This window comes from Thamnophis sirtalis, unplaced genomic scaffold (genome assembly GCF_051295495.1).
Source record: "Thamnophis sirtalis isolate CommonGarterSnake01/CBP01778 unplaced genomic scaffold, rThaSir2_p1.2 scaffold_2, whole genome shotgun sequence".
Taxonomy (NCBI): Eukaryota; Metazoa; Chordata; class Lepidosauria; order Squamata; family Natricidae; genus Thamnophis; species Thamnophis sirtalis.
Window position 1 is genome coordinate 170,748,695 of NW_028261382.1, and position 13,308 is coordinate 170,762,002.

The following is a 13,308-nucleotide window of genomic DNA, read 5'->3' on the forward strand; positions in this document are numbered from 1 at the left end:
AGTAATTATACATTTGCAAACATAACAACCTTTAAAAGAAAAAAAGAAAGAAACAGCTATACTTATTTCTGTGGCTAAGACTTACTTAGATAACATCTTTACTCGTTCATCCGTGGTGAAGATCGCCCTATTTGCATCTACTGAATAGTTAGACAAAATAAGTTTTCCATTTCTTGAGGGGGAGGAGAAGCAGTGTTTTTCCAGAATTGTAATTTTAAACTTCTGTAGTGGGAATTAGACTTGTTTTAGTTCCTGCAAAACCTTCTGCTTTCTGCTTTGTGCAGATTTGTCACACCCAATGCTTCAGTGCAATACAATAGACACTCTATCCCGGGGGTGAGGGATAAGAGGAGCTGGAGGCCAGGTTGAGGCATAAAAGAGTGGCATAAAATTGTATGCTGGCATTTAGAGCTTTTCATTATCAGGGGCACACAGCACAGCGTGCATTTTCCTTGGTTTACTCCCTGACCTTGTTTTAATCCCATGGTATCTTTTGTTATTAATCTTAGAGACTCCCTTTGGCTGCCTTCTCTTGAGGGAGGGGTGTTAAAAAATTCCACAAATGGATCAGCCATGAGGTTTAATAGATTTCCTAGCTATAGGAATGTAATTTCTTACAATCAGGAGGAAGGTAAGCAGAAGGCTCTTTTAATGACTGAAAGCTCTCTGTTTAAAGTGATGAAAGAAATGTCCTTCTGGGTTCGGCTCCAAGTGGGGGAAAAGACACTGGAGACATGGAGGCTGCTTGGAAAGATGGTTTTAATGGTGGACAGGACCACATGGCTTGAGCCCTGAACAGAAAAGGGGATCACATGCTTCAATGTTGGTGGAGAAGAAGAGAAGGGCTGAGGGAGGGGCTTGCTAGGCTTTTTATAACCTGTTCAGTCCCACCTCTCTTGTTTCCTGTTCCTGTGTAAGACATATATTCTGATTGGTTGTCAGACCCCATGGGGCCATGCACGGGCAACTCTCTAGGCTGCACTTTGAATCCAGGTTTGGTTGAGTTCTCAGATGCCATGTGGTCAGTTGGGGCCAATATCATCATGCTTTAATCCCATCCCCCCTGGAGCTGAAGTGGAGAAGTCTTTATTATGTAAAGTGGACTAGCTCGGCCTTTTTAATGGCCCATTGACAAAGTGGGGGATGGGCAGGAAGCTACAGGCAGCTATTCTGTTTTTTAAAACATGTTTCTTCCTTTTCACATCCAGAGAAATATTCTGCCTTTTCAATATTTCCTAGGATATTTCATTTTTCTGGGAGAGGCCTGGGTGGTAACTTCCTACAAAAGGAAGAGGTTATATAACATCCTGGGAACTTACTTCTTGAGAGGGAAAGTTTTATACATACACTACCATCTCCAGCAGCTGGGGTGGGTGGGGTGGGGAAAGGCAGAGAACCTGATTTTTTTATTAAAAAAATTCATAGTGATTCCTGACCAAGAATTGACACCAATCTTCCACCATTCCTGGGAGTTTGCAAACGTGTTTGTTGCTTTATTTAATTTATAGGTTGCCTGACTTTTTAAAAAAAAAGATTTTTATTAACAAACATGTAAAACACACACACAAAAATTAGACGTACGTCACATTTATACAATACAATACGAACAGGAACTTCCTGTTCTTTATAATAGCAATTATCAATCACTACCGCTCACCTTATATTATTTCCCCTTCTATTGCATTTCATTTGGATTTCACCATTCTTAACCCTTTTATTTTACTCATAACTATAATTTTTTGAGTATTGTTACATTCCTTCATTGATTCTTGTTTCTTTCCTCCATCCACCTATACCATTTATCCCATATCTGGTAGAATTCTGATTCTTCCTTTCCCTGGATTTCTTTAGTTAGTTTATCCATTTCGGCACAGTCCATAATCTTTCTTATTATTTCATCTTCGCTTGGGATTAATTTGTTTTTCCATTTCTGGGCAAAGGCAATCCTTGCTGCCGTAATTATATGGTCTCGTAGATTATTTAGATCATCTTGTTTTATAACTTCATATCTACTTTGAGAGCCTCCTAAAAGCTTCCATCCATCCATCCATCCATCCATCCATCCATCCATCCATCCATTATATGTAGTATTAAATACTGGATTTCTTTTTTTGTATTTCACAGACATAATTCCTAATTAAAAAAATTCAGGTTTCCATTCAATTTTAACCACTGTTATTTCCTCCAGCCAATTTTTGATCCTTTTTGCAAAAGATTTTAGCCTCGTCACAGATCCACCATAAATGGTAATATGTTCCGTGTATTGATTCGCATTTCCAGCATTTTGGGGAGGTATTTGTTAAGATTTTAGCTAACCTTGTTGGTGCCAGGTGCCATCTGAGCTTGCCTGACTTCCACATGGGCGGCTTGCAAGTAAAATTCAGCTGAGGGTGGAAAAAAATTCAAATAAAGCCAGGCAAAGCAAACCGACAGGTCCAAAATTAAACCCAAGGCCTGAGAGAAGAACCTGGCCTTCAACAACTTTCTAAACAATATAAGGGCGGCAGCCAAACAAATCTCCCTTTTGGAGTCAATAAAAAAAGCAAGGCAAACAGTGGGAGGAAGATAAAACAGCCTATGAAAGATCGGCTACAAATTCATCCTGGTTTTCTTTTCTCTTTTTTAAAACAATCTTGGCAAATGGCACTCGTCTGCTGTAGCTTTTGCTTGAGACACTTACATCATGTATGTTTCCTTTCCTCCAACCTTCCCACCCTCCACCCACCCTTAACCAAGATAAAAGATACAACAGCTCATAGTGGAAATGATGCCTCTTTTACTCAGAAAAAGGTGATTGCTACCAAGGAAACGGTTAACAATAAACTCATGGTGTGCGTAGGTGTGTCGGTCTGTACTATTAAAAAAAAAGAAAGAAAAGAAAAATCAGCCTGGTATATTGCTCAGGGTACACAAAGATACGTGCCTGGGAGCATTTCTTTCGCCCTTCTTTCAAACGGTGCCAAGGAGGGCGGGGAAGGGCTGGGCAAAGCCTTCTTCAGCAGTTTTCTTATTAATTATCGTGGCCCAGGGAAGCTCGCAACGCGCAGCCTTGTCTTTTGCACCAAATGCAAATAGATATTAAAGAAGCCACTGTACTTAGGGTGCATTGATTATTGTTTTACTGTTTACGCTGAGGCTGCATATCCTTACTAGGTTCTTACGGTCGGCTTACGTCACTGTCGTTCTCCCTGTTGAGTTTATCAGACAGGATGGATACTCCCTGTCGTCCCACCCTATTGCCTAACTGGCCTCTTTCCTTTGGCTCTGCGAAATGCGTTGGCTCGTGGCCTTTCAGAGTTTTATTTTATTTTCACTTCCCTTGCTTCAAAAGAACTAGCTCCTTTCCCACCTTCTCTAGCATGCTCAGAAAATTTTACCCTTCTATGGATGATGCCTTAATCTGCAGGGGTGGGTTCCTGCCAGTTCTAACCTCTTCTATAAAAGAGGTTCCACAAATCCACAGTGCAGTTTAGAACCGGTTCCAGCTCCCTCCCCTCCCGCCCGTCCGCACATCATCAAGATGAAGAACGAGAGGAGGAATTCTGGGAGTTGAAGTCCACAAGTCTTAAAGCTGTCAAGTTTGAACACCCTTGTGGTTTATTTTTCTAAAAGGTTAGGGGTGCAAGGGTCTTGTAACTTGACAGCTTTAAGACTTGCATGCTTCAATGCCAGAGTTCCTGAGCCAACATGACTGGAGGAGGAATTCTGGGAGTTGAAGTCCACAAGTCTTAAAGCTGTCAAGTTCGAACACCCTGTGGTTTTTTTTCTAAAGGGTTAGGGGTGCAAAGGTCTTGTAACTTGACAGCTTTAAGACTTGCATGCTTCAATGCCAGAGTTCCTGAGCCAACATGACTGGAGGAGGAATTCTGGGAGTTGAAGTCCACAAGTCTTAAAGCTGTCAAGTTCGAACACCCCTGGGGTTTTTTTTTCTAAAGGGTTAGGGATGCAAGGGTCTTGTAACTTGACAGCTTTAAGACTTGCATGCTTCAGTGCCAGAGTTCCTGAGCCAACATGACTGGAGGAGGAATTCTGGGAGTTGAAGTCCACAAGTCTTAAAGCTGTCAAGTTTGAACACCCCTGTGGTTTATTTTTCTAAAGGGTTAGAGGTGTAACCTGACAGCTTTAAGACTTGCACACTTCAATGCCAGATTTCCTGAGCCAACATTTTGGTTGCTAAGCAAGAGCGTTGTTAAGTGAGTTTCACCACATTTTGCAAGTTGGCCATGCCCACCCAGTCACATGTCCGGCAAGCCACTCCCACCCGGTCACATGTCTTGCAAGCCACTCCCACAAAGCTGGCCACACCTACAGAAGAGGTTCTAAAAAAATTTGAAACCCACCACTGTTAATCTGAGTGAGGTTGGCAAAAGATTTTGCTTAGAAATTGTAGCAGTTTGGGTCTTTAAAGCCATCAGTGCAATGCATTTAGAAGGAAGTGTATTCAAATCAAAATTCAAATCAGAAACAGGAACAGTAGAGTTTGGGCCAATGTCTGGACAGTTTGGGACCAGTCCCATACTAGCACAAATGATGCCTGACCACACACTCAAGGGCCTTGTGTTCCCTTTCATGCTATTGAATATGTGGAACTGAGTCAGCCTTGATAGATTCCAAAGAACTGTACACAAATAACCCTTAACTTTATTTAACTAATTCAACTCAAATTGTAAATTAACTAGCCTGTATGCTGTTATGAAGATGTTTTGGGGCTCCTATGGAAGGGATTAAGATTTAGAAGGTTTTTTTTCCAATATATTTTTTATTATTTTTACATCTAAAACATGCAGTACCGCGAAATCGGAGTGACTATACATTCACATTATATACAGCTAGTCACAACTATTAACAATTAGCCTACTAAATACATTATCAATCCTTCTGTCCAATCACAATATATACAGTTTGTTCCAGTCTTGTCATCTTGTCTTATACCAATCATAAAATCTGTTCCAGACTTCAACATATTCTGATTCCCTTTTATTTTCAAGAGTGAGCCTATCTGCTTCCGCACAGGTCAACACTTTTCTGATTATATCTAGCTCTGATGGTGTATTTTCTTTTTTCCAATATTGTGCATAAGTCATGCACGCCGCAGTTAGTACCTGAATAATTAAATAAAGTGTATCTTTCTTAAACCCCTCCGGTATTATACCTAGGAGAAAAATCTCCGGTTTAAACAAGATTTGGTCTCCCACCATTTGTTCTAACCATGATTGAATCATTTTCCAATAATTTTTTGCCTCATTGCACGTCCACCACATATGATAAAAAGTGCCTGGTGTTTTTTTATACTTCCAACAATTTGGGGCCAGATTTTTAAACATTTTGGAGAGCCGTGCTGGGGGGAGATGCCATCCGTAGAACATCTTATAAAGGTTTTCTTTATACGCCATAGCCATTGTTAGTTTCTGATTAAGTATCCAAAGTTTTTCCCACTTAGCCAATTCCACATTGTAACCGAAATTTTTCGCCCAGGCGACCATAGTTTCTTTGACATGTTCCTCCTCTAGCGTGTATTCCAACAAAAATCTATTGCTTTCTTATGATTTATCAGTTGTGCTTTATAATTTATGATTGTAATTATGATTTATGGCCTATGACCTATTACTTGCTCTTTATAGCCACACTTGTGAGTTTATGTGCCCGATACAAATTCCTTGTGCGTCTGATCACACTTGGCCAATAAAGAATTCTATTCTAAATTGTTGAAACATTAATAGGCCACGTGGGTGAGCCAGCCACAACCAGTGAAAAGAGGATGAAGGTAAAAGGACATAATACACATTATTCCCAAGCCTTTGTGCACGGATATGGCCTTGTGCATGTGTGGTAAGACTCTTGGTAATTGCTTGGACCAATCCGTACAGTTTGGCTGAGAAGAAACTACTGCCTTAAAGTTACCAGCAGGCTTCATGCTTAAAGCAGGACTTGAACCCATGGACTCCCCATTCCTAGCTCAGGGCTTTCGTGACCCGTCAAAACCGCGGTCCACAAAAGTGCGATTGACGAAAGCGCGCATTTGACGTCATCACAGCGCGACGGAAAAAATTAAAAATTGAAATAAAAATTAAATTAAAGCAAGCCGATTCACATAAAGGTAAGGGTTAGGTTTAGGGTTAGGGTTAGGTTTAGAGCGTTAGGGTTACGTTTAGCGTTAGGTTAAGGGTTAGCGTTAGGTTTAGCGTTACGTTAACGGTTAGGTTTAGGGTTAGATTTAGGGTTAGGTTAAGGGTTAGGTTTAGGGTTAGGTTTAGGGTTAGGTTTAGGGTTAGGTTTAGGGTTAGGTTTGGGGGGGTTAGGGTAAGGTTTTCGCTTTATTTTTACATTTTTCGATCACAGCGCGATGTTTTCGTCGTTCTGTGATGACGTCAAATGCGCGCTTTCATCGACCGCGATTTTGTCGTCCGCGGTTTTGTGGTGGAACCAGGGCTTTCTGTGTCTTAACCATTGTACCAACTTTTTTTTTTCACTCTTCGGAGCAAATAGGCACCCTTGCAGCAGAAATAGGTATGGCCCCAAATCTGTTTCTGTCTAAAATAAAGATAGAGATTACTCTGAAGAAGAGGAATACATATTTAGCTGGCATCAGACTTCTAATAGGCCCAGAATATATTCCATTTACTTAGAAAAATACCACTGAACTCCCGGGGCTTATTTCTTGGTTGACATTGAATGACACTATAAATATACTTCCTTTAAAATTCGCGTTGATTATCTTGGGAATATGTAAATGTATTTAAACCTAGCTCATAATTTGTCAAAAGGCAGGTAATTAGTTAGCTAAAACTCCTTTAATTAGCTGACAGCACTGTTAAATGCCTTCTGCCATTTGTGTAGAATGTTCAAATCAATTCTTGTTCATCAAACTGGCTTGTTTTTTATAATGATCTAGTTCTCAATTTAAGACAACGACAAAAAAAGGCATTAGGAATGCAAGGCTAAGAAAGCTAAATGTAAATATGTAATATGTAATATGTAAACACAACAACGGATAGGGTGGATGGAGGGAGGAGTGGAAGGAAAGATAGGAAGGAGAGGAGAAAGGAGAGGAATAGGAGAAAGGGAAAGGCAGAGGAAGAATGGGAGGGAATTAAGAGTAGGAAAGGGGAGGAATGGGAAGAAGAGGGGAAGAGTAAAGAGGAGGAAGGGGAAGGAGAGGAGGGAGGAAGGAAGGAGAGAAGAAAGAGAAGAAAGGGGGGTAGGAAGGAGGGAGGGAAGGAGGGAGGGAAGCAAGGAGGGAAGGAAGGAGGGAAGGAAGGAGGGAATGTAGGAGAGAAGGAAGGGGGAAGGAAGGAGGAAAGGAAGGGGGAAACGAAGGAGAGAAGGAGAAAAGAAAGGAGGGAAGGAAGGAGGGAAGGAGGGATAACAATTAAACAATTGTAGTTAAATGGAGGTATAATGATGGTAATATGTATAAATATCTGAGTTAAAATACTTCAGTTAATATGAATTATGCTTGATGACTCTGCAAACGTATACTATCTTGAATCATTTATTTGCTTTTAAAAATATATTTTCTTCAGAATCCTCTGTATTATTTCAACCAAAAGAGATGGAGTACTATGGCCGATGCAGATGTTCAGCTTTCCCTATCTTGCTCCTTCCAGATGTACTGTAAATCCATTCCCCAGAATTTCTAGCCTACAGGGCAAAAGGCTGGGTGCTCTGGAATTGCAACCCCAACACATCTGGAGAACACCAAAGCAAAGAAGAGTTGCCTCTGGGCCACTTTCATGAAAAATACTTTCGGGAAGGTGTGAGCAACGAATATGAATCACTTCTGTGTTAAAACCTTTTAATCAAGTGGCTTATTATTCAGAAAAGAACACTTGTTCTTTCTTTTTTTTTTCCCACTATGTGGGAAAAAAGAAAGTTAAGCTTATTGTGAAATTGGTTTGCGTGTGTAATGCAGTTTTCCAAACCGAGTGTGTTGTAGTTTATTTATATCCTGCATTTTTACAAGGTGGCAAACACATCCAACACATTTTCTTCCTCCTATTTTCCCCACAACAACCACCGTGTGAGATGGGTTGGGCTGAGAAACAGTGACTGGTCCAAAGTGACCCAGCTGACGTTCATGGCTAAAGCGGGACTTGAACTCATGGTCTCCCACTTATTAGCCTGGTTACCTTAACCGCTAGACCACACTTCCTCTCGTAGTTTTGAGATACTTGTGATTTTGAAGTAAACCCCTCTGGGGAGTGGCTGGATTTAATGATTGCAATAAGCCATAAATTAACTTGTATGGCTTTATCTTGGTGTCTTGCATGAAGCAGACTATTGTGGTTAATAAATCATGTTTTACAGCTTATTGTGTTGTACAAATCTAACCAGTGATTTATTGTCTGCCCTTTGAGGTAGACCAAGCTTGGAAAAACCATTACGAATACTAATCCTATTCATAATAGAGGCTCCTCCCCCCGTTTCTCGAGGTTATTCTCACATCCTATTACATTTATGGATTAAACGGCTATGGTTTAGGGAATGTAGGCAATTATTTATTTGTAGTTGAAGCAGCAATTTGAGCAAAACTTATAAATAGGTGAAATGAGATGCCTTGCCTGTCTTGTGTATGTTAGCAGGCCAGGTAATACATTCCTCATGGTTTTTCAGAGCTTGCAACTCTTTGAAGTACTGAAGCCGCAAAATGAATAGCTGTACTTTGCAATATCTAGCAGAGCCAAGAAATGAAAATATTTCGCAACAAGCCTCTCTGAAGATTTCTAATAATAATAAGACTCACTATATAGTTTGTCTCCTTTTCTCTCAAAGTCTGCTTGGCTGACAAACTCCTGTATAGATGGTGCCAGACAGCCCCATATGCCAAAAAGAGAGGGGATGACGGCAAGGCATATTTTGTCTATGAATGGAGATAGCAGACTTTTTAAAAAAATAGGTGTGGGCTAATATTACCACCTATTAGCTAAGGTGCTTTGCAGTGGATTCCTGCCAAAACCTAGATTGGATCCCGCCTTTCTTTAGCTTGATTATTTCCTTATCAATTGAAGCTGATTTAGGAGCGAACTGGATTCAAAGAACAGGAAGTTAAAGGCACTTGGGAGCGCTAAATGTATTGATTTCCCCCACTCGATTTGGTATTGTTGAAAGAAATGTCCTTCTGGGTTCGGCTCCAAGTGGGGGGAAAAGACACTGGAGACATGGAGGCTGCTTGGAAAGATGGTTTATTGTTGGACAGGGCCACATGGCTTGAGCCCTGTACAGAAAAGGTGATCACATGCTTCAATGTTGGTGGAGAAGAAGAGAAGGGCTGAGGGAGGGGCTTGCTAGGCTTTTTATAACCTGTTTAGTCCCACCTCTCTGTTTCCTGTTCCTGTGTAAGAAATGTATTCTGATTGGTTGTCAGACTCCCATGGTGCCATGCAGGGGACTACTCTCTAGGCTGCGTTTTGAATCCAGGTATAGATGAGTTCTCATATGCCATGTGGAGAGTTGAGTAATATCCCTTCCCCCTGCAGCTGCAGTGGGGAAGTCTTTATTATGTAAAGTGGGCTAGCCTGGCCTTCTCAATGGCCTATTGACAAAGTGTGGATGTGCAGGAAGCTACAGGGAACTATTCTGTCTTTTAAAGCATGCTTCTTTCTTTTCACATCCAGAGAAACATTCTGCCTTTTCAATATTTCCTAAGATATTTCATTTTTTTCTGGGGGAGGGCTGGATGATAACTTCCCACAGTATCTTGAAAATTAGCAGGGAGCTACCTTTGATGGAATATGAATACTAAAACATTGAAAATAAGTCTTTTAGATATTAAGAATGCTCTGCTGAGCTGACAGGAAAAAACATACTACGTAAAGCATTTGCTTACAAAAAAATTAGCTCCTGAGTAAAGGATTAGACAGCAGTCTAACAATTCATTTATACATTTCTGATTTGGTGGCTCAGAATGATTGGAGGAGAATTGGAAGCCCCATGAGGAATCCATTGAAATTGAGTAGCTAATAGATTTATAATAATAACAACGTAACAACAACAACCATTTTACCTATGATTTCAAAAAACAAATCAGGTTTTTAGTTGTTCTCCTGCCTTCCCAGGAGGTTTCTGGTTTAGTTTTAAAAAAGCATCCAGAATCATTTTTGTTGTGATTGCTATTTAGGAATTGTATTTGCACAGTTATTCAGCTGGTTGCTTTTTCAAGATGGGTTTGCGGTAGAAGTGTGGGACATTAGTAAGAGAGAGAAAATGATTGGAAAGAATAAAAATCCTACTGTATGAATGTTGAAAAGGCAAATGTAGTGGCTTAAAAAAAATCTATATCAAGAAAAGTAGTATCAGGAGCTTTCAAACTGTGGGATCCTCCTTGGTATTCTTTGAGCTTGGTATTTTTTTATTTTTTTGCAAACGTTTCATTACCAAACTAGATATCATCATCAATGCTAGCTCAGACAGCATCAAGGACCCCACAGTTCAATCCTGATCTGCAAATATTCTCTTCTATCAATTTGCAAAGTGCATGCCCTCTTGAAGTTTGTAAATTCCTGTAGTTCAGCAAGGATAAGTGAGTGCTTCAATCTAAAATTGTGAATTCTGGAAATCAGAATAATCAGAAATTAAACATTTGAAATGCCCTTCATGAGAGTACTGGTAATCTTAAGATTTAATTTACAGATTTAATTTCCACACAACTAGCAAAATAACTATGTTTTTAAGTATAGGCAGATGCATTCGGGTTATTTTATTTATGTAACATATTTATCCTAAATTTGATAATGCAATTAATTAGCTGTGTTATAATTAAATTCTCCTTCCCCTTGTCTGTTTTCTCTGCAGAACCTTATGGCAAGAGCCCTTTACGATAATGTCCCAGAGTGTGCAGAAGAATTGGCCTTCCGGAAAGGTGATATTTTGACTGTGATAGAACAAAACACTGAAGGGTTGGAAGGATGGTGGCTCTGCTCTTTACATGGACGGCAAGGCATTGTTCCTGGAAACCGTGTGAAACTTCTGGTAGGCCCCGTACAAGAGAACCCATCTCACCACCAGGACTTGCCAAATTCAGGACTAGCAACTCAGTCTCCTAATCAGCAAAAAGTCTACCAAGTACCAAATGCTCATTCCTCTCCTCGGGATCCCATCTATCAAGTTCCGCCTTCTTATCTGAATCAGGGAATCTACCAGGTACCCACTGCCCACGATGTTTACCAAGTGCCTTCATCTGGGCAGAGAAGTTTTGGTGGAGTTGATGCAGGCAATAAGGTTGGTGCAACTGATATTTCAAGCATCTGCTTCCAAAGCATGTGCATGAAACACATTATTGCGGGGCTGAAAATGCAGTATTGTATTAAGACACGTCGATGCTAAGGAGTTAGACACTCTACTCCCCCTCCCTACCCGAAAGGAACTCTGTTCCAACTGCCAGTTACCCTATATGGGTGTGGCCAGCGTGTGACTCATCCGGCCTGTGGGCTGGCCCGACCGCATGGTTTCGTAGCAAAGCATGGGTATCCAGCTAATATGTTAATAACCAAGGGGGACGAACAGCCATTATAGTCAAAGCACTACAGGGATAATAGAATTAGACAATTCCTCCGAATCCTATCCTCTAAATGTATGTATTCAAATCAAAATTCAAATCAGAAGCAGGAACAGTAGAGTTTGGGCCAATGTCTGGACAGTTTGGGACCAGTCCCATACTAGCACAAATGATGCCTGACCATACACTCAAGGGCCTTGTGTTCCCTTTCATGCTATTGAATATGTGGAACTGAGTCATCCTTGATAGATTCCAAAGAACTGTACACAAATAATCCTTAACTCAGTGTTTCTCAACCTTGGCAACTTGAAGATGTCTGGACATCTATCTTCAAGTCCAGATATCTTCAAGTTGCCAAGGTTGAGAAACACTGCCTTAACTTTATTTAACTAATTCAACTCAAATTGTAAATTAACTAGCCTGTATGCTGTTATGAAGATGTTTTGGGGCTCCTATGGAAGGAATTAAGATTTAGAGTTTTTTTTCCAATATATTTTTATTATTTTTACATTTAAAACAGTGCAGTACCGCGAAATCAGAGTGACTATACATTCACAGCTAGTCACAACTATTAACAATTAGCCTACTAAATACATTATCATTCCTTCTGTCCAATCACAGTATATACAGCTTGTTCCGGTCTTGTCACCTTGTCTTATACCAGTCATAAAATCTGTTCCAGACTTCAAAATATTCTGATTCCCCTTTATTTTTACGTTCAAGAGTGAGCCTATCTGCTTCCGCGCCAGGCCAACACTTTTCTGATTATATCTAGATCTGATGGTGTATTTTCTTTTTTCCAATGTTGTGCATAAGTTATGCGCGCCGCAGTTAGTACATGAATAATTAAATAAAGTGTATCTTTCTTATACCCCTCCGGTATTATACCTAGGAGAAAAATTTCCGGTTTGAACAAGATTTGGTCTCCCACCATTTGTTCTAACCATGATTGAATCATTTTCCAATAATTTTTTGCCTTAGGGTTTTGTTAACATAAATCCACACCAATGGTATTGAGTGTGGTTCGCAGTATGCGCAGCCTCCAAGAACATATCATTCTAGACACTTCGTCGGTCACACGTTCTTTATTTGTACCAAAATTATGCAAACACCAGCTTTAGATAAAAGTGCCTGTTTGTTTAATGAAGGTATGTTGCAGGTTATGTGGAATGATGCAAGCGTGGCATTATGACCATGCCAGAAATAACAGGAAGCCTGGATAATCATAATTAAAAGGTGTAACTCGGTGTAAAATCTAGAGCAGAGAAAGTGTCACCTGGCACTCCTCTATAGCGTTAACACGTCCCTGGCATGAGTCAAGGTAATTGCCTATTAAAAGCTGGAGGGGAAAAAAAATATATTTATTTTTAAAATAAAACCTTTGCAGTTCCTCTGATAATGAGGCTGGAAAGCAGGATTATCAGAATACTCCTCGGAATACTTAAGTCTGGTTCTTTAGCCATTGTGAATGTGTTGCAATGACATACAACAGCTAGGAAGCACATGTCTGGCAGTGCCAAAGTTTAATCTTAACACTGAAGTTGATAGGAGCTGACGTTCTGACTGCCTTTTCAACTATGAATCCTTCCAGCTTACCCTGAATTACACCCCCATTTAATTTAGAGAAACTTAAAACCAGTAAGAATTTAAGAATTCCATTTTCTATTCAGCCTTTTTTTGTGGGGTGGGGGAGAAACCTTATCTGATATTTTGATTGTGGATTCTTCCCTGCTTCCCCCATTGCAATAGGCATATTTTCTAGAGACAGCAAATGACTTTCTAGTTCATTTATTTACTGGGCAAACCGTCCACAG

The 13,308-nt window shown here is 40.2% G+C and overlaps 1 protein-coding gene across 1 annotated transcript in view; it reads left to right on the plus strand.

Annotated features, from left to right (window-relative positions):
* Positions 1–13,308, plus strand: part of NEDD9 (neural precursor cell expressed, developmentally down-regulated 9) — an 82,664-nt gene that overhangs the window by 26,180 nt on the left and 43,176 nt on the right. The window contains exon 2 of the mRNA XM_087707466.1: positions 10,792–11,217. Within this exon, the coding sequence (XP_087563592.1) occupies positions 10,792–11,217 (426 nt within the window). The remainder of the gene's footprint in view (positions 1–10,791; positions 11,218–13,308) is intronic.